Below are 18,803 nucleotides of genomic sequence, written 5' to 3' on the forward strand. Positions count from 1 at the left end.
AGTCACCTCATATTTATACCCCATTGAAACAGAATGTAATGGATGACTTTCTAAGAGTTCCCAAAGACTAGGCTGCTCAATTCAGGAACCCTTCCTCCCTTCCATCCATAGTCCCATGCACATCTGCCAATCATATCATGCACATCTGTCACTTTTACATTGCACTACGGTTGCACAGTTGTATAGTTATTATTATTGATGTGTGTTTTTTGTATAGTGTTATTATTGATAGTTTGTGTTATCTTCTTATTTATATATTATAATTACTGTAACTTATTAACTTTTAACTGCACTGTCGGGAGTAGGAAAACAAAGGATTTCATTACCATAACTTGTTATTGCAAATGAAAAATAAACCTTTTGAACTTTAAACTTTAAACATAAAAATCTTAATGGGCATATACATCTATAGATTTTGTTTGTAAGATTTTCAAGGGCTGCCAACAATTGTGGCACACATGTTTTTGAATTAAGTAATTAATGTTGAATATTGTCTTTAAAAAGGATTTTACTCAATTAAAGGTTAAATTACAATTTTATTTTCAGATAACCAGCTGATAAAAAAACAAAGATTTGTTTTCACAACATTTTGTTAATTTTTAGCTAGGGTGACTATTCAGATGGGCACTCTAATCATTTATAATATAAAATCATTACAGTTATAATCATATTAATAATTAGGTGTATTAATATAACTATTAGTACAACAAAAATCATAAGAAGAAAAAACACGTTAACCATACAATACAAAAAATCATAAGAATAAGACAGGGTTGTTAGTCAATCCACAGCTCTCTGTCAAATCAAAATCAAATGTATTTTATAAAGCCCTTTTCCATCAGCAGTTGTCACAAAGTCCTTTTACAGATACCCAGACAGAAACCCCAAGCAAGCAACAAGACTCAATGCACAGTGCCCAGGAAAAACTCCAAAGTATGGTTAAAACTTAAGAAGAAACCTAGAGAGGAACCAGACTCTGAGGGTTGGCCAATCCTCTGTCTCCTCTTCCAAAAGGATAAGTAGTCTGTTCTCATCAGAGGAATATTTAAAATCTTGAATAATGGACTTACATTTAGGAAAATAACTGTTTCTAATTTCTTTTTTTTTTTATCAGGTTCTACTGTCAGGTTCTATTGTGAAGTGATTGCTCAGCCTATTCTCAATGGGGAGCCAGGTTTTCCTGTGTCTACCTTTCTCAATACTCAGAATGTTCTCAATGATACTTTACTTCTGTGTTTTTAAGGTTTTGAATATTTACCTTGGTCTAACAGTTTACAATGGTGTTCTGACAATTCAGGGCTAGATAGGACCAGGCATGTTTCTTTTTGCTTATTGTTTGACTGTTCTAATTTGATTTATTCTGATTGATTGGGTGTTCTTGTCCTTGGGCTTCAAGGTGTGAGTAGAACCGGTTTGTGAACTCAGCCCCAGGACCGGGTGTGAGTAGAACCGGTTTGTGAACTCAGCCCCAGGAACAGGTGGATGATGGGGTCTTTTGCTCAACTCTTGAGGCTCTCAGTGCTTGGCAATGATATGAGAGGGGATCACAGTATTTTAGCAGATTTCAAAACTTAATAGCTATTTTCTCTTCATTATTAATAAAAATATTAGATTAATTCAGCCCTACATGTAACATTTGTAGTCTGTCTTCTCCCTCTCTGTCTGCCTCACTCATAAATAACCTCTGCCTATTTTCTCACCCCTTCTCCACTGCTCAGCAGACTCTTCCACCACAACACACACGGTTTCATCTCACACACAATTGCAAAATACCAAGCTATTACATATCTCATCAACTGCATGCTTGGACTGTAACATAGCAACAATCCACCAACACAGACAGTTAGATAGTGGTTGCGTGCGTCAGTCACACATATATTCTACATCTAAAATGAGTGTTGCTGTCACTATGGTGCATCAGTCACATGTGCTACCACTGAAATGTCGAGAACAGACGACACTGTGTTACCTATTTTTCAGATTGCTTCACTACACTTCATCCCTTTGTTTTTATTATAGACTATGCATGCTGATGGGTGTGTGTCTGAGTGTGTGTGTGTCTGAGTGTCTGTGTGTGTGTGTGTGTGTGTGTGTGTCTGAGTGTGTGTCTGAGTGTGTGTCTGAGTGTGTGTGTGTATGTGTCTGAGTGTGTGTCTGAGTGTGTGTGTGTGTCTGAGTGTGTTTGAGTGTGTGTCTGAGTGTGTGTGTGTCTGTGTGTCTGTGTGTGTGTGTGTCTGTGTCTGTGTGTGTGTGTGTCTGAGTGTGTGTGTGTCTGAGTGTGTGTCTGAGTGTGTGTGTGTGTGTCTGAGTGTGTGTGTGTCTGAGTGTGTGTCTGAGTGTGTGTCTGAGTGTGTGTGTGTCTGAGTGTGTGTGTGTGTGTCTGAGTGTGTGTCTGAGTGTGTGTGTGTGTCTGAGTGTGTGTGTGTGTCTGAGTGTGTGTGTCTGAGTGTGTGTGTGTGTGTGTCTGAGTGTGTGTGTCTGAGTGTGTGTGTGTGTGTCTGAGTGTGTGTCTGAGTGTGTGTGTGTGTCTGAGTGTGTGTGTGTGTCTGAGTGTGTGGGTGTGTCTGAGTGTGTGGGTGTGTCTGAGTGTGTGTGTGTGTCTGAGTGTGTGTGTGTGTCTGAGTGTGTGTGTGTGTCTGAGTGTGTGGGTGTGTCTGAGTGTGTGTGTGTGTCTGAGTGTGTGTGTGTGTCTGAGTGTGTGTCGTCTCAAGGACAGCTGTGGGCTGATATGAACCTGATCACATTGTCCTCTCGAGGTGCGTGCCTCCCAGTGGGCGAGGTGGACTATATAATGTTGAAGAATGTGGCTATAATACTAGGCAGCTGAGTGTGTGACATCTGCTAACATGTTAGATGAGTGTTTGTTTCTACTTGTGTATTTTTCACTAGTTGTACTCTAATTGGGGGAATATTGAAAGAAGGAAAATGTAACATTGTAGTCCACATGCCAGTCCACATTAGAAAGCTGACCTTTTTACAGTGGGGGTTAGGTTTAGGTTTAGGGTGAAAGTTACAATTGTGGCGAAGGTTATAAATTAGAGATGGAGGTTTGGTTTAGATTAAACCACAGGTTACATTTAGATTTGTATCTGTTTGTCAACTAAGCCCTTGCCAAGAAAGCAGCAAATAAAGTAAAATGCAACATAGAAACATTGTTAAAAGGTAAAATGATGTTAGTGCATATGAGAATTTAAAAGAACAGAAATAAAATGAAGAAGATTATCCAGATTCAGGTCCTTCTGCAGTGTCTTTGAAGATTAATGGGCAGCAAAGCAAAAAGCATTCTTTATTTTTAATGGTTTTTAATATATCTTCTGGCATTTATATGCTTTATTGACATAGAAAGTGGGGATAAACAGAGGAGAGAGTATTTGCTGAAATAGCAGTAGGCTGGATTAAACCCAACCTGCACCAGTACATGTGAAGGCAGTGTCTCAGACCGCAGGACCACTCAGGACTCAACTCTTAAACCCTCTGGGATTCTAACTCTATTAAAGTCAGGGTAAGAGTTACATTTAAGTATCAGATTAAAGGGTAAAGGAAAAAAGACTTTTAAAGGAAATAATATTTAGGCCCCCCACAAGGACACTAAATAAAACATAGAAGTGTACATGTATATGTGTGTGTTTGTATGTGTGTAACTCACCAGTCTGTGGGCTGCGAGGCTTGGCTCCTAGGTAGGCCAGATTGACATTAGCCTTTCTACCATCAATTATGGGGTTGGGCTCTTTACATGCCTGCTCTGCAGCCCTCCTGTCCATCATAGTCACCTATGGATTCAGGAACGGACCAAAATCTTAAAGGCGAGTAGTTTTTCTACAACACAGTTGGTTATGGTAAACTATGAAACAGAGTACTTCAGGACATAGCAGTCTTCCGCTCAGTGTGAGCATATTCAGTAAGAAGGGTTGCAAATTTGGAGCCATCATAACATATGCACACATTAAGTGTTGTTCTCATGCACAATTACAAACCAGTGTGCACACACACACACACACACACACACACACACACACACACCAACAGAGTCACAGCTGAGAGTGCATCTATTCGAGTACATAAGCCAGGATATATTCAAGTTCATATTCTAGAATACACTCAGCTGCCAGTTTTTTGACCCCTTTCTCTACACAATAGCCTGAATTATTCGGCTGTGGATTCTACAAAGTGTCAGAAATGTTCAACGGGGACGTTGGTTTACGCTGTAGACTGGACGGAAATACATGAGCATTAACAGCTTATTTTATCTTCAAAGTTTTTGGACCAAGCAATGTTTTTTCACTCCTCAACTGTCTGGTGTTGGTGATCACACGTCCACTGGAACCGCTTCTTGTTTTAAGTTGATAAGAGCGGAACCTGGTGTGGTCGTCTGCTGCAAATGTTTTCCTCAGACGATGTTTGGCACACTACTGCTGTACTGAACTGGAATCTGCTGTTTGGGTTCCACCTGTTTTTTTGGCACACCACTGTTGTACTGAACTGGAATCTGCTGTTTGGGTTCCACCTGTTTTTTTGGCACACCACTGCTGTACTGAACTGGAATCTGCTGTTTGGGTTCCACCTGTTTGTTTGCACAGTTCTTGCCATTCTCCTTCTTCACCCTCATTGTCTGTTTTACATTGTAACCCTGGACTACAAGACCCTCTGACTGACCCAATTCCAAAAAAGAAAAATAGTGGAGGCAATATCAGAAAGGAGTTTCTCCGAGAAAAATTGCAAAGAGTTTGAGGTTATCATCATCAACAGTGCATAATATCATCCAAAGGTTCCGAGAATCTGGAACAATCTCTGTGCATAAGGGTCAAGGCCGGAAAACCATACTGGATGCCTGTGATCTTCGGGCCCTCAGACGGCACTGCATCACATACAGGAATTATACTGTAATGTAAATCACAACATGGGCTCAGGAATACTTCCAGAAAACATTGTCGGTGAACACAATACACCGTGCCATTCGCCGTTGCTGGCTAAAACACTATAGGTCAAAAAAGAAGCCATATCTAAACAGGATCCAGAAACGCAGGCGTTTGCTCTGGGCCAAGGATAATTTTAAATGGACTGTGGCAAAGTGAAAAAGTGTTCTGTGGTCAGACTAATCAAAATCTGAAGTTCATTTTGGAAAACTGGGACGCCATGTCATCCGGACTAAAGAGGACAAGGACAACCCAAGTTGTTATCAGCGCTCAGTTCAGAAGCCTGCATCTCTGATGGTATGGGGTTGCATGAGTGCGTGTGGCATGGGCAGCCTACACATCTGGAAAGGCACCATCAATGCTGACAGTTATATCCAAGTTCCAGAACAACATATGCTCCCATCCAGACGTTGTCTCTTTCAGGGAAGACCTTGCATTTTCCAACATGACAATGCCAGACCACATACTGCATCAATTACAATGTCATGGCTGCATAGAAGAAGGATCTGGGTACTGAAATGCCCAGCCTGCAGTCCAGATCTTTCACCCATAGAAAACATTTGGCGCATCATAAAGAGGAAGCGTGACAAAGAAGACCTAAGACAGTTAAGCAACTAGAAGCCTGTGTTATACCAGAATGGGACAACATTCCTATTCATAAACTTGAGCAACTTGTCTCCTCAGTCCCCAGATGTTTGCAGTCTGTTATAAAAAGAAGAGGGGATGCCACACAGTGGTAAACATGGCCTTGTCCCAACTTTTTTGAGATGTGTTGATGCCATGAAATTTAAAATCAACTTATGTTTCCCTTAAAGTGATACATTTTCTCAGTTTAAACATTTGATATGTCATCTATGTTGTATTCTGAATAAAATATTGAAATTTGAAACTTCCACATCATTGCATTCTCTTTTTATTCACAATTGTCAAAAAAGTGGCAGCTGAGTGTATTCTAGAATATGAACTTGAATATATCCTGGCTTATGTACTCGAATAGATGCACTCTCAGCTGTGACTCTGGACTACATGACCCCCTGTCACTACATGACCCATTGTCTGTTCTACATAGCAACCCTGGACTACATGACCCATTGTCTGTTCTACATAGCAACCCTGGACTATATGACCCATTGTCTGTTCTACATAGTAACCCTGGACTATATGACCCCCTGTCTGTTCTACATAGTAACCCTGGACTACATGACCCATTGTCTGTTCTACATAGTAACCCTGGACTATATGACCCATTGTCTGTTCTACATAGTAACCCTGGACTACATGACCCATTGTCTGTTCTACATAGTAACCCTGGACTATATGACCCCCTGTCTGTTCTACATAGCAACCCTGGACTGCATGACCACCTGTCTGATCTACATAGTAACCCTGGACTACATGACCCATTGTCTGTTCTACATAGTAACCCTGGACTATATGACCCCCTGTCTGTTCTACATAGCAACCCTGGACTACATGACCCCCTGTCTGTTCTACATAGCAACCCTGGACTACATGACCCCCTGTCTATTGGAAACATTTTCTGAAGTGCAATTAATAAACTGGCCACTTTTATGGCCTATTCCAATATCAATTCCAGTACACATTACAATATACATAACATTTTGGACAAACATTGATAGTAAGTTAAGCCAGGTTTACTGAAATTAGTAATAACATCAAGTTGCCAAATAGTACAAGTCATTGATGGGAGTGATTATTCTGCTTATCTTACAAGGAGTCAGACACTAGGATGTTGTGCCAACAGTGGCAGTGCTGGAAATGGGTTCATTGCTGTTTCTAAATGCTGCTGGTTGAATTACACTGCTAGAATGTGAGAGGGGACACTGCCAGAGACGACACTTCAACAGGAGTATGAACAGGCAGGTAGTGTATATGTATGGCTTCAACAGGAGTATGAACAGGCAGGTAGTGTATATGTATGGCTTCAACAGGAGTATGAACAGGCAGGTAGTGTATATGTATGGCTTTAACTCCTCAGTCTTTTAATCTGTCTCTCTCACCGCCTTGCTCCCTTCCATCTCTAAACCACAGACAGCTTGGCAGAGGGGGCTGGTGTATGTGTGTTTGTAAAAGGAAGTCAAAATGAAACTCTAGCCGGCCTTATCTTAGTGCACCAACTGACATGTCACACCTCTGTGACCAGGGGACTGCCTTCTGCTGACAGTCTTCCCCAGAGGGCGGAGAGTGAGGTGAGGAGAACAAAGGGGGAGAGAGGGAGAGAGACATAAGGGGAAAGGGAGTTGGACAATGAAGAGGGAAACGAGGAGAGAAAGATGGATGGAGAGAGAGGGGAAGGCTAAGAGAGAAACAGAAAGTGTGTGATTGGGATCCTTCAGGCCTGTCTTCAGAGATATTCTTAGCCTGCTGATGTCTGCTTCCCCTCCTCCGCCATTTATATCTTTCTCGTCTCTTCCTTGCATGCAAATGAGTGTGAAATATTTAAGAGTAAATTAAAACCCTCACGTCTGGACCTGTAACATTATTTCAGCTCAGATTCATTACACACATATCATTGCTTCTCTTAATGAGTATGTGTGTGTTCGTCTGTGTGGGTATGTGTGGGTTGTTTTGGGGGAGGGGCTTGTTGTTCTGAAGATAATTTATGTTTCGCTTTTTAAGGAAGAATCTGCTCATGCAGAAACACGTGACTCCAACCCCCCCCCCCCCCCCCAAACACACACACACTGACACACAAACATACACACACAGACACACACTTGTTGGCTGAACAAAATGTCAGCGTTACAAATTAAGACCCATACTTTTATCTCTGCGAATTACATGATCGACTTTAACCCAAGGGCAACTACATGGAATGTTAGCAGCACTTGTACAGGTCAATTCAGGACACAGTTATTAAAATATATAAAGTAACATATCGGGTTTGGGAAAGAATGTGGCCTATTCAAGGTGACTAGGGCAGTATAGCTGCTCGTGTCCCGTGATAGAGGAAATCTGTGTTGACACTTTCATGGTTACAATGTAGGAACTTTCTTATAAGTCGCTAATAATGCCATTAAATAATAATACTGCGCACAATGACACTAAAGTAATATGAGTCAATCTACACAAAATCACTGAGTTTTGACACCAAATGCTATCCAAAAATTGTGCGCTCAAAATAACTGACACTTTGGCACGCGCTCTAAGCGCACGCTTCACTCATTACAGAAGACTAGTCCACTTCCTTTACACTATACTATAAAAGTCCAATCAAATTGTTTCTAAATAAATAGCATGGGCGCATAGCAACAGAACATAGTCAGCCAGACAAGTGTGCTCTGTCCTGTAAAAGGAAAGGTTATGAGGAATTTGGAATGGTTATTGCAGAGCGTCTGGTTAGATGAAGTAGGCTATACTTACAAAGCCGTATCCTCGGGATTTCCCAGTTTGTCTGTCCGTTATTACTACAGCCTCGTCAATATCCCCGAATGTCTCGAAGTATTTTCGAAGGGATGCATCGTTGGTGTGATAAGGTAAACCACCCACAAAAATCTTTGTGAAAGTAGTGTCTTTCTGGATTGTCGGATGCATTGTCTCCAGACCTCCGTTAACAAATTGATGGAAAAGCATCAACCCACTGCGTCCGAAAGCGAAAAATAAACGATATGTATGAAAACGCAATATAACTGTTGGTGGTTTATCAAGGTTCTTAACAACAGAAATGACAAAAAGAGGGAATCTTTTTAAAGGCGCATCTGTTTGGTTTTCATGCGCAGAATCAGACTTGATTCGTTCCGTCTGTGTCGTTGCAAAAATAATTATTCATTCTATAGGCTACTTTGTTTTATATCCAAGCAGTCCAAGCACAGCGATCGTTGTACAGGCTAGCCTTGAAAATCTTGACAGGTGTCTTGACTACTTCAGAATATCTCACGGGGCAAAATAATTTATACTACCGGAGTTTCAGACACGCCCAAGTCAAATGTAACCAATATATAAGCGCAGCGTCCTGTAGTTGGCGACCCCCGTCTGTAAACTTTATCTGTGACGTTTCCACCAACTCCACCCTGGCGTTTTACCACACCTGTGTTTGTCTTTTGAATAACGTTTTATTTTGAATAGCTTACATCTGGGGGAAAAACTTTTATAACTGACCAATAGGCAGACTAGTCTTAACACATAGAACTGGTTTCATAGACACGGATTAAGCCCAGGACTAAAAAATCTAGTTCAATAGAAAATTCCATTGATGGGTAGAGACCACCATGTAAGGGTTCCACAGAGCAGATCTGCCGCTGTCAGGTAACATGAAAACCGTTGCCCAAAATATGGGACTGGTTTATTTCAAGTAGCTGATTGTGGAAATCATCTCATCCACATTTTAATTTTTAATCGTCTCTAAAAGCTCCAAATGCTTGGCTTGAAACGGTGGCGCATATAAAAGATCAGTGAAGATCAGGTGAGAAGAAAATGAGATGATTAACGAGAAAAGCTCGCGCGAGGAGGTGACCAGTCAAAGAAAGACTAGGGATGAAGTTTGAGGTGACCGTGTAGACACACACACACACACACACACACACACACACACACACACACACACACACACACACACACACACACATATATACTTGTGAGAATTCTTTGGGAATCACATTTGATTTATATTAAAAACTATATTCGTTCTAATCACAAAACGTAACCCTAACCACAAACCACGTAATATAAATTCGGTTATGTAGCTGTTAACCATCTTGTTTGAGCTCCACTCTGGTTGCCCTTTTCTGATTTTAATGGTGCAATCTGAAGGATATTTTGTTTAAAATGTGGTCATACAGTTGGCAGATGATTATTAAATGCAATTTAGTTGCATACATCATTTTTTTAACAGCATGCATAGAACCTTTGTCTTCTCTTGGAGAGTCAGATCTGCCTATGGCAGCCTCAATAGTGAGGTGATGTTCAGTGTGTTGTTCGCACATTAGGCTTTTCTTCATGTTGGTACATCACATTTGTCAGGTATTTTTCCACTGTGAATTCATCTCTTAGTAGGTAAGTGTTTACAGGTGGTAGAATGAATAAGTCATATTGTGATGTTGTTTATTAGCAGGGAAAGTCTCAATTTTCTTCTGCATGCAATGTTTGGGATTTTGTGTTGTACATTAAGGACACATTGTTCAGAATTCTTCCTTCAGTTTCAATTAGACTCTAGTTTCATTTTGTAAATTTTTTGTAGGTGAGTGGACAACTGACCTCAAAACCAAGAATGGGTTCTATTACTGTCTGTAAGTATTTTTAACCAGATCACAGTCGAGATGTAGATTTGTTTCTTTTAATGGCGTAGAGGACCCTTCTTGCCTTGACTGTCAAAGTGTTCACAGGCTTGTAGGAGTAATCTATGGTGTTGTTCATTCAGCAGAGGTAATACCTATTCTTTGTGCACTCTGTACCAACAGTGTCTAGGTGGAAATTATATTTGTAGTCTAAACGTGTATTTGGTCTGTTTTGAGTGAAGTGCTTTACCATGCTCTTATGAGCTACTGAATTTAGCTGTTATTATTTCTGATGTGTTGTTCTGCCTACTTTTTTCTGACTTGTCTCTTTTCTGATTGGTGTTGTCACCTCTCCAGCCAACTGTAGCCAGCACCTTCCAACACTCCATAAAACCCCCTCCCAGCCTGAGACCGCTTCACCTCATCTCACCTTCAGGCCCCTAGTTCACACACACCTCCAGTCTCCAGATGGGTACCCAGATTATAAATAAACCTATTCTTCATCATCCAGTCCAAGGCCTAAGCCCCTTAACACCAGGACTCAATACCTTCTCTCTGCTGAAAGGTCTCACGGGTCTCTTTAAAAAAAAACACAGACAAAACAATGTAATGTTTAAATAGAAATTTGTATTTACATCCATATTAACATCAAGAAACAAGTAAGAAAAAAATGCAACAGTAATTTACATCTTGGAAACTGTGACCGTATGCTTCCCCTGCGTGTTATATTTTCTTCACCTCTCATTAAACCCAAGGGACACATCTACAGGGAACCTTTTTTCTCTTTAAAGCAAAAGCACAGAAAACAGTTCTTTTGAATATTCTGTAGGTAAGTCTTTTTCAATGTACTTCACCAAGACTGAAAAAAAAATCACTTCAGGCTATTCCATTATATTAAAGACATTCTCCATCGTGAAAAAGATCTCATCGCCTTCAGCATCAAGAGGCATTCTAAATAGTAAAACCATAGGATAGTATTGAATCCCCACAGTTATCTTCTATGTCAGGTTAATGCCACTTAAAGAGCTTCTCTGAGTGGTCAATCTCATGAAATAATCGTTTCTAGCACCACAACTTTAAACTGGCCATACATTTTAAAAGACAAAAAGAAGAAGAAAATTTAAAACAACAATCACAAACAGGATTCAAATAATTTCAGCAGAACCAGACCCATGTTAACTTTATGTTGTATATGAATGGGAATACATACCTAAAAACTAAAAAGTAGCATACTTTGACCATCAAGAACCAGTTTCAGAATTAAAAAGAACAAAAATCTTTGGATTGAGCATGTTATACATTTTCCACAAAGCTTCATGAAAAAACAAAACAAATTAAAGGCAAATATCAAGGGTCAACATGTAATCACAAAATCATGTCCAAAAGTAACCTTCAAAGACCAGACAGATTGACTCCAAATGACCATGTAGAGTAGCCAGCCTCCATCAGTATGGGCTGACTATTCCTATTGAAAAAAGTCACAATTAGAACTAACTGCAGTGATCAAGACCAAAACCAGAAGAACTACATAAAGTAAAGCTGACCAGCACAACCCAGAATTTGTGCCCAATGGAAGGGGAGAAAACTAGAAAAGCAGTCTGGATATTGCAATGGCTCTGGGTTGTCTAATAGTATACCTGTGAGCACATGGTCTTCTAATCAATAACAGAGTATGACATAAGGAATGGATCTAGAGCCAGTGGACACAAAGGGCCCCATCTAAAAATATCAACCCACACACGGAACAGAACCATGGACCCGGTCAGCCTAACACAATCACATGTACCCACTTTTAGGAATTTTGTGTTTGTTTGCTCATCTGAATTACAAATATATTGATATAAAAAGGAAAGGATCACACAAGTGCCTCTAATTCTATGCAAATGTCTTTGAAAAAGATAAATGTATGATTTCAAGATCACAAATAAAAAAAGTGCTTCGGAGCGAACAAAAGTGGCAGTTGTAGCTTTCTGAGAGAAACCGAGCTAAAATATTTAATTACTGATCAAAGAAAGACCCATTTCCTTTTCTCCCATGGTTGAAGTATTGAAAATAAAAGCTGTTTTGACCTACGGCAGAATAAGAAAATTATAGTTTAAATATCAAGCCTTACAATCTGTGCAAAAACAGTATGTGACCTACAAAAGCATATATTTATATATATATATATAATACATTTGAAGCGTATTTACAATTTATATTCACAAACAGAAGAAAAAAATCCCAAACGAGACAACTCACATCCTAATACTGCAGTACCATCGCTTTGAGTACATTATGCTTCACTTTGCCCTCACTGGAGAACCAAGGGAAGGATTATTGCTAGAAATCTGCATAAACATACACTAAAATCAGGGAAACCCTTTCTTTCACAGTGTGTGGATTACTTTAGGAATCAACTCATTCAATTACTGAATGCTATCAAGTAACCAAGAACATAAATCTTATAAATTCCTCATTAAAAATACAATATACACATTAGCTTTTAAAATGTTCATTTACATTTATGAATTATTGTATAAATATGAGAGTAATTGTGCACACTGTGTTAGAATTAAATCAGTACATTTTAAGGATCTTCTTTAATAATTGAAACTTCCTGATAATCAACACACTGCAGAAGAAAGCGTTGTATAAAATATGTGCTTACTGCCTTTCCATTGGTTAACCATTTTCCATAATGATCGTCGCCGTAATCCATTTCCAATCAAAACAGTCCCCATACACCAAAAGACAAAAAATAAAAAAACTTTACAACAAGATTTGCATTTATGCATTAATTCTTGGGTAAAGGCCTCTTTGACCAAGAAATATTGCCACAATCCTTTCGACGACAGCCTTTCCGTAAAGTGCAATCACTGCCAACTACTATTTCTTTCTGTCGTACCCCTGACTGGGTGCCCTAGCCACAGATCCAGGACCAGTCCCTAACCCTAACCATCAGGAGGATGGAACTATAGCTGATCCCGCCTCAGTGGTTACAGGCAACTCCCACCTTCTCCAGCCATGGACTACATAGTATTATGTCCTTCATTAGGATTCAGCTACTGGATTGGATAGCAGGTCTGCAGACACTGGGAAACAGTCTTCTCCCATGGCGTTCCATAGCAGAGTGAGAGTCCCTAAACCCAGGGGAGAACACAGCATGATGCTAGATGCATCCCACAGGGACGTCTTCTCATGACCTTCCGTCCATCCGTTGGATCATTCTCAGGTGTGTTTACACTTCAGTTAGTTTGGTCCAGTGTGTGACGTGTCCAGACCAGGGAAACTCGACCCAGATACAATAATGAAACTATATCAATGAAGACTGATGGGAGGAATTCAACAGTGGAGTGTCTAACAGTGTGTGTGTGTGTTTGTGTGTCACACCATGTCTCCTTTACATACATTCATGTATGTGTGATTTGGTGTGTAGTTGTTTGTATGCCACAGAATGTCCATGCTTTAAATATATGTGTGTGTGTCAGAATAATGTGTGCTTTGTCTGTTTGGTTTTCCTTCTTGTGTGAGACTGCCAACCCTGGCCTCCAGTCAGACAACACATGATCTCTGATAGGTAGGCGTAGAAAACCACACACACACGCACTCACACACACGCGCACACACACACACACACACACCTCTGGTCTTGAACACACTGAGCACTGCACTCATGTTTCTGAAAGGATCACAGTGTGTTTCTGTGCAGCGCAGCCTCCATCTCGGGTTCAGCAATACTTCTGTAAGGGGAGGAGAGGTGACGAGTTTAGTTCAGTCATCAGTGCGTGTATTTGAATAAATATTGCTAACACTCACACACATGGTTTCTATACATCCACACACGCAAACTGTACCTGATCAGGCCCCATTGGCATTCGTCCAATCACCATGGGGTTCATCCCCATCTGCCCGCCCATCTGGCCCATGTGAGCCCCTCCTCCGTTGGAAGGCATGCCCCCGTTCATCATCATGCCCCCGTACTGCCCGGGGTTACCCTGCTGGGCAAACTGCTGCTGTGGGTAGGAGCTGTGGGGACGTGGAGGGTTTGTTAGCGATGTTGTCGACCATTGTTGTGGGTTCATTCCCTCTCTCTCTCCCCCTCCCTCCCTCCCTCCCTCACCTGTTGCGGCCCATGCCTCCCTGCGACCAGCCCTTCATCTCAGCACTCTGGTACATGGGTCCACCTTGGGGATGCTGTTGCATCATGGGATTCTGAGGACCCAGGCGGCCTGACATCATGGTGTTGGGGGGGCTGCCTCCGGCAGGGCCGAATGACGGGTCACCCTGCTGGCCCATACCTGTAAGAAAGGGTCATTTTAGCCATGGCATGTGCCTGTGGAAACAGCCACCCTAAACCTAACCTCAACTGCAGACAGCTAAACGTAACCTTAATCCCAACGTTTACCCAAAACCCAACAAAATAAGACGTCTGTCTGGGTATCAGTTCCTTGTTTTACTGTCCTTGCTGGGGGTTTCTGGTTCATGGGTTAAAACCGATTCACTCGCACTGACGATCAGCAACACGGTGGCCAAGCTCACCATAGTTACCCCCGTAGCCAAACGGCTGGGGGCCCGGCTGGCCCATGTTGGGCCCGCCCATGGGGGCATCCATGCCGGCGGGGGCGGTGACGTTGGGAGGGGGGCTGAACCCCCCTGCGGCGGCCGCCTGCTGCTGCTGCATCATCATCATCATCCTCTGCCTCCTCATCTGCATGGTCACCATCTCCCTGCTGCGCTGGGCCATCATCTGGGAGTTCAGGAAGCTAGGCTGGGGGACAGAGGGAAGCACTGAGTTTGCGTGTGTGTGCGCATGTTTACTGTTCTGGGAGTGTGGAATATGCAACAGGTAGGGCACTATGAAATCTGTCTTATTTCTTTCAAAATTCTGTGATAACCGTTTTCTTTTTGGGATTCCGTTTTCAATATCACATCAGCACATAAACACCGTGGCAGTTTATTTTCTTCATCTGCTCACGCCCGTAATTCAAAACAATCCATCCACAATTGCTATATACACACAATTGCCCACACCTGATCTGGAATTCGTAAATATTGAAAATACTGCGGTAACACGACACATAGCGTTGTTTGGATCAAGTGTTTCACACTGAGTGACAGAGAGGCATGGACTGGCAGCTGAAATCTAGCTTACTCTGAGTGACAAACTATGGCCTAGTTCTCTAGTAGAATATTGCAAAAAGACGTTCAAACCAGCCGCCCTTTATTCAAACAATATTTTCTGACCCTAAACCTGTCTGCACCATGGATATAACTGCAGGGACTGGGAGGTGACATGAGATCAACCAGCACATCACTGCGTGCAAAGCTCAATGCTCTTCCAGATTCACAGCACTTTTAGAGTATGCAAAATGCGGTGGTAATTATTAATATTACAGAACTATATTATAAAGAAATACTTGATTTCTGTTTATGTCCGGATTCCGTGAGTCTGCCCGCATCTGTGCAGCACAATAATGTATAGGGCCTTAAACAGGAGAATGTAAGGCTGAGGTGTCTTCTAAATGCTAGGCTGTGTGTGTCTTTATTTAACTGTACTTCTGAGGCCCAAAATTCTCCACAAGGATTGTAAAACAAAGGAAACAAGTAAACCAATTTTAAGCGTAGGAATACGTTCACCGTAGAATTTGCAATTGGGGGGTGTGTTTAGTATTAGGGATAGGGGTTCGTTTCAGAGTTAAGGTTAGCCTTAGGATAAGGCTAGGGTAATATTTGGGAAATGACTTTTTTCTGGGTCCTGACAGGTATATTAACACCTAAAATGTGTGTGAGTATGTTTGTGCGGGGGAACTTCTACCTGTCCTCCCATGCCAGGCTGCATGCCCGGTCTCATGCCAGGGTTCATGCCAGCAGTCAGGCCCGGGTTGCCTGGTCCAGGGTTCTCCATCTTCATTGCCATCCCCTGCCGAGTCTGACTCAGAAACTGTGAGGGATGGAAAAGTGAGTCAACACTAAGATCTGTGTGTCTTCTGTGTCAGGGTGCGTTTGTCTATACAGTGGATATAAAAATTCTAACTTGGGCCAGTTGGTCTGAAATCTACTGGCCCGGACAGAATATAATCAGAATATTGATTTATACCAGTTTTGCATGTGATGTGAGACGTGCTGATTCAACAGCCCCTGTTTACCAACCAACTAGTGAAAATAACCATATTTGTACTGACATTTCAAACATTTTCATGTCACCAATAATCACAAAACCCAGATATCTTGGTCAATTATGTCAGGGGTGGTAGTAACTATATATAGTAAATAATTATTGAGGCTGATGCAGGTGGACTGTTGGGACACAAAGTGCCAGGCGAAAAGAAAGTCTGTCTTTATGACATTGAATGCTGTGACGTAGTGGCAGTGATGTGTGTTGTTTTCCAGGAAAATATTACTGTAAATATCATTATCATCTTTTCATGAAGATACTTGCATTTGATGTGACGTAAAAGCTAATTGGCTCGTAGGCATCTTGTGTGTCACTGCTAGTAAGCGCGTAGGCAGGCGTAGTTAGCATGTCACTGTCATGGACGCAGTCCTCGAATGGTTTTTGCCTCTTCATAACATGGTAGGCGGTCGTAATTAGTTTTACGATTGGACTATGCGCAACCTCATTCATTCGGAGCAGGCAAACGTTCAGTTGTGCAGACGTAAAGTTGTCAGCAGCCTGTTTGGCCACAATATAGGCAACATCACAAGCTGCAGGGACTTAAGAACATGTTTTCGGTAGTCATTCTCTTTAAAAATGACCCTCCATTATCGCCTTTCGTCGGGAACGCATGAAAGGTACGACAGAACAACTTTCTGTACATTGTATCTTGCCTTATTATTTTTTTACCGACGGAAACTGTTTCCACTAAGACAAAAATTATCGCATTCGCTTTGCCTCGTACGACGCGACGTTTAGGTCCTACTCCAGAATTCACTATGAACTATGATTGGTCAAAACAGATGAGCCATCGAATATCACTGGTCAAAAAGACGACAATGGTACTGTACCACACACAAGGGGGAGAAGAAATGGCACAGACACATTTTAACGCGAGAACAAGCGAAAAATGGAGCAGGGAGAGTGACAAAGATGACAAGTAAGCCTTTTAATAGAATTTACAATATCTCACAGAAGTGAGTACACCCCTCAGATTCTTGTAAATATTTGATAATATCTTTTCATGTGACAACACTGAGGAAATGACACTTTGCATCTATATAAAGTAGTGAGTGTACAGCTTGTATAACAGTGTAAATTTGCTGTCCCCTCAAAATAACACAACACACAGTCATAATGTCTAAACAGCTGGCAACAAAAGTGAGTACACCCCTAAGTGAAAAAGTGTCACTATTTTGTGTGGCCACAAATATTTTCCAGCACTGCCTTAACCCTCTTGGGCATGGAGTTCACCAGGGTTTCACAGGTTGCCACTGGAGTCCTTTTCCACTCCTCCATGATGACATCACAGAGCTGGTGGATGTTAGAGACCTTGCGCTCCTCCACCTTCCATTTGAGGATGCCCCACAGATGCTCAATATGGTTTAAGTCTGGAGACATGCTTGGCCAGTCCATCACCTATACCCTCAGCTTCTTTAGCAAGGCAGTGGTCATCTTGGAGGTGTGTTTGAGGTCGTTATCATGTTGGAATACTGCCCTACGGCCCAATCTCCGAAGGGAGGGGATTATACTCAATCAAATGTTTTTATAAAGCCCTTTTTACAACTGCAGTTGTCACAAAGTGCTTTTACAAAAACACCCAGCCTTAAACCCCAAGGAGCAAACAACAGTAGTGTTGAATTTCAGGGGCTAGGAAAAACTCCCTAAGAAGGCTGAATTTTAGGAAGAAACCTAGAGAGGACCCAGGCTCAGAGGGGTGACCAGTCCTCTTCTGGCTGTGCCAGGTGAAATATTAAGAGTCCAATTGGAATAATTAATAAATGCATGTGGGCTAAATCCAGAGTTGTTTAAATTTAGACCAGGTCTGAAGCATGACCAGATGGACAAGGATAGTTGGGCCCAATTTGGACATTTTCATTTAAGAGTGTACTCACTTTTGTTGAGTACAAAAATGTGAGGGGTGTACCCACTTCTGTGAGATACTGTAAATGGGGAAATTGAGCACTGGCCCGACTGTCTTGGTGTACTGGCCTGACCTTAGGTCTCACTGGCCCATGCTAGTAGGCCATTGTTAATGTTGAATCCTGTGTCAGTCTATCTGGGTGGATGTCTGTCTGCCTGCCTGTCTGGGTGTCTGTCTGCCTGCCTCTCTGTGTGTTTGTCTGCCTGCCTGCCTGGGTGTCTGTCTGCCTTGAGTGGGTGTCTGTCTGTCTGCCTGCTTGTCTGGGTGTTTGTCTGCCTGCCTGCCTGCCTGCCTGTCTGGGTGTCTGTCTGCATTGAGTGGGTGTCTGTCTGTCTGCCTGCTTGTCTGGGTGGGTGTTTGTCTGTCTGCCTGTATTTCTGGGTGGGTGTCTGTCTGCCTGTCTGGGTGGGTGGGTGTCTGTCTGCCTGTCTGGGTGGGTGGGTGTCTGTCTGCCTGTCTTGGTGGGTGTCTGTCTGTCTGTCTGTCTGTCTGTCTGTCTGCCTGCCTGTCTGGGGGGGTGCGTGCCTGTCTGCCTGTCTGGGTGGGTGGGTGTCTGTCTCTCTGCCTGTCAGGGTGGGTGTCTGTCTGTCTGCCTG

General features: G+C 42.1%; 2 protein-coding genes across 4 annotated transcripts in view; both read right to left on the reverse strand.

The window, feature by feature from the left end:
* Window positions 1–8,853, reverse strand: part of rbm38 (RNA binding motif protein 38) — a 16,672-nt gene extending 7,819 nt beyond the window's left edge. The window contains exons 1-2 of the mRNA XM_034296142.1: window positions 8,298–8,853; window positions 3,647–3,770 (exon numbers count right to left, since the gene is read on the reverse strand). Coding sequence (XP_034152033.1) covers window positions 3,647–3,770; window positions 8,298–8,507 — 334 coding nt within the window. The 5' untranslated portion in view covers window positions 8,508–8,853. The remainder of the gene's footprint in view (window positions 1–3,646; window positions 3,771–8,297) is intronic.
* A 1,901-nt stretch (window positions 8,854–10,754) lies between these two features.
* Window positions 10,755–18,803, reverse strand: part of LOC105014003 (nuclear receptor coactivator 3) — an 81,448-nt gene continuing 73,399 nt past the window's right edge. For all 3 annotated transcript variants that reach the window (XM_013136568.4, XM_013136567.4, XM_034295753.1), the window contains exons 18-22: window positions 15,945–16,070; window positions 14,669–14,897; window positions 14,250–14,427; window positions 13,984–14,155; window positions 10,755–13,869 (exon numbers count right to left, since the gene is read on the reverse strand). In XM_013136568.4, coding sequence (XP_012992022.2) covers window positions 13,858–13,869; window positions 13,984–14,155; window positions 14,250–14,427; window positions 14,669–14,897; window positions 15,945–16,070 — 717 coding nt within the window. In that variant the 3' untranslated portion in view covers window positions 10,755–13,857. The remainder of the gene's footprint in view (window positions 13,870–13,983; window positions 14,156–14,249; window positions 14,428–14,668; window positions 14,898–15,944; window positions 16,071–18,803) is intronic.

Source organism: Esox lucius, chromosome 12 (genome assembly GCF_011004845.1).
Source record: "Esox lucius isolate fEsoLuc1 chromosome 12, fEsoLuc1.pri, whole genome shotgun sequence".
NCBI classification, from domain to species: domain Eukaryota; kingdom Metazoa; phylum Chordata; class Actinopteri; order Esociformes; family Esocidae; genus Esox; species Esox lucius.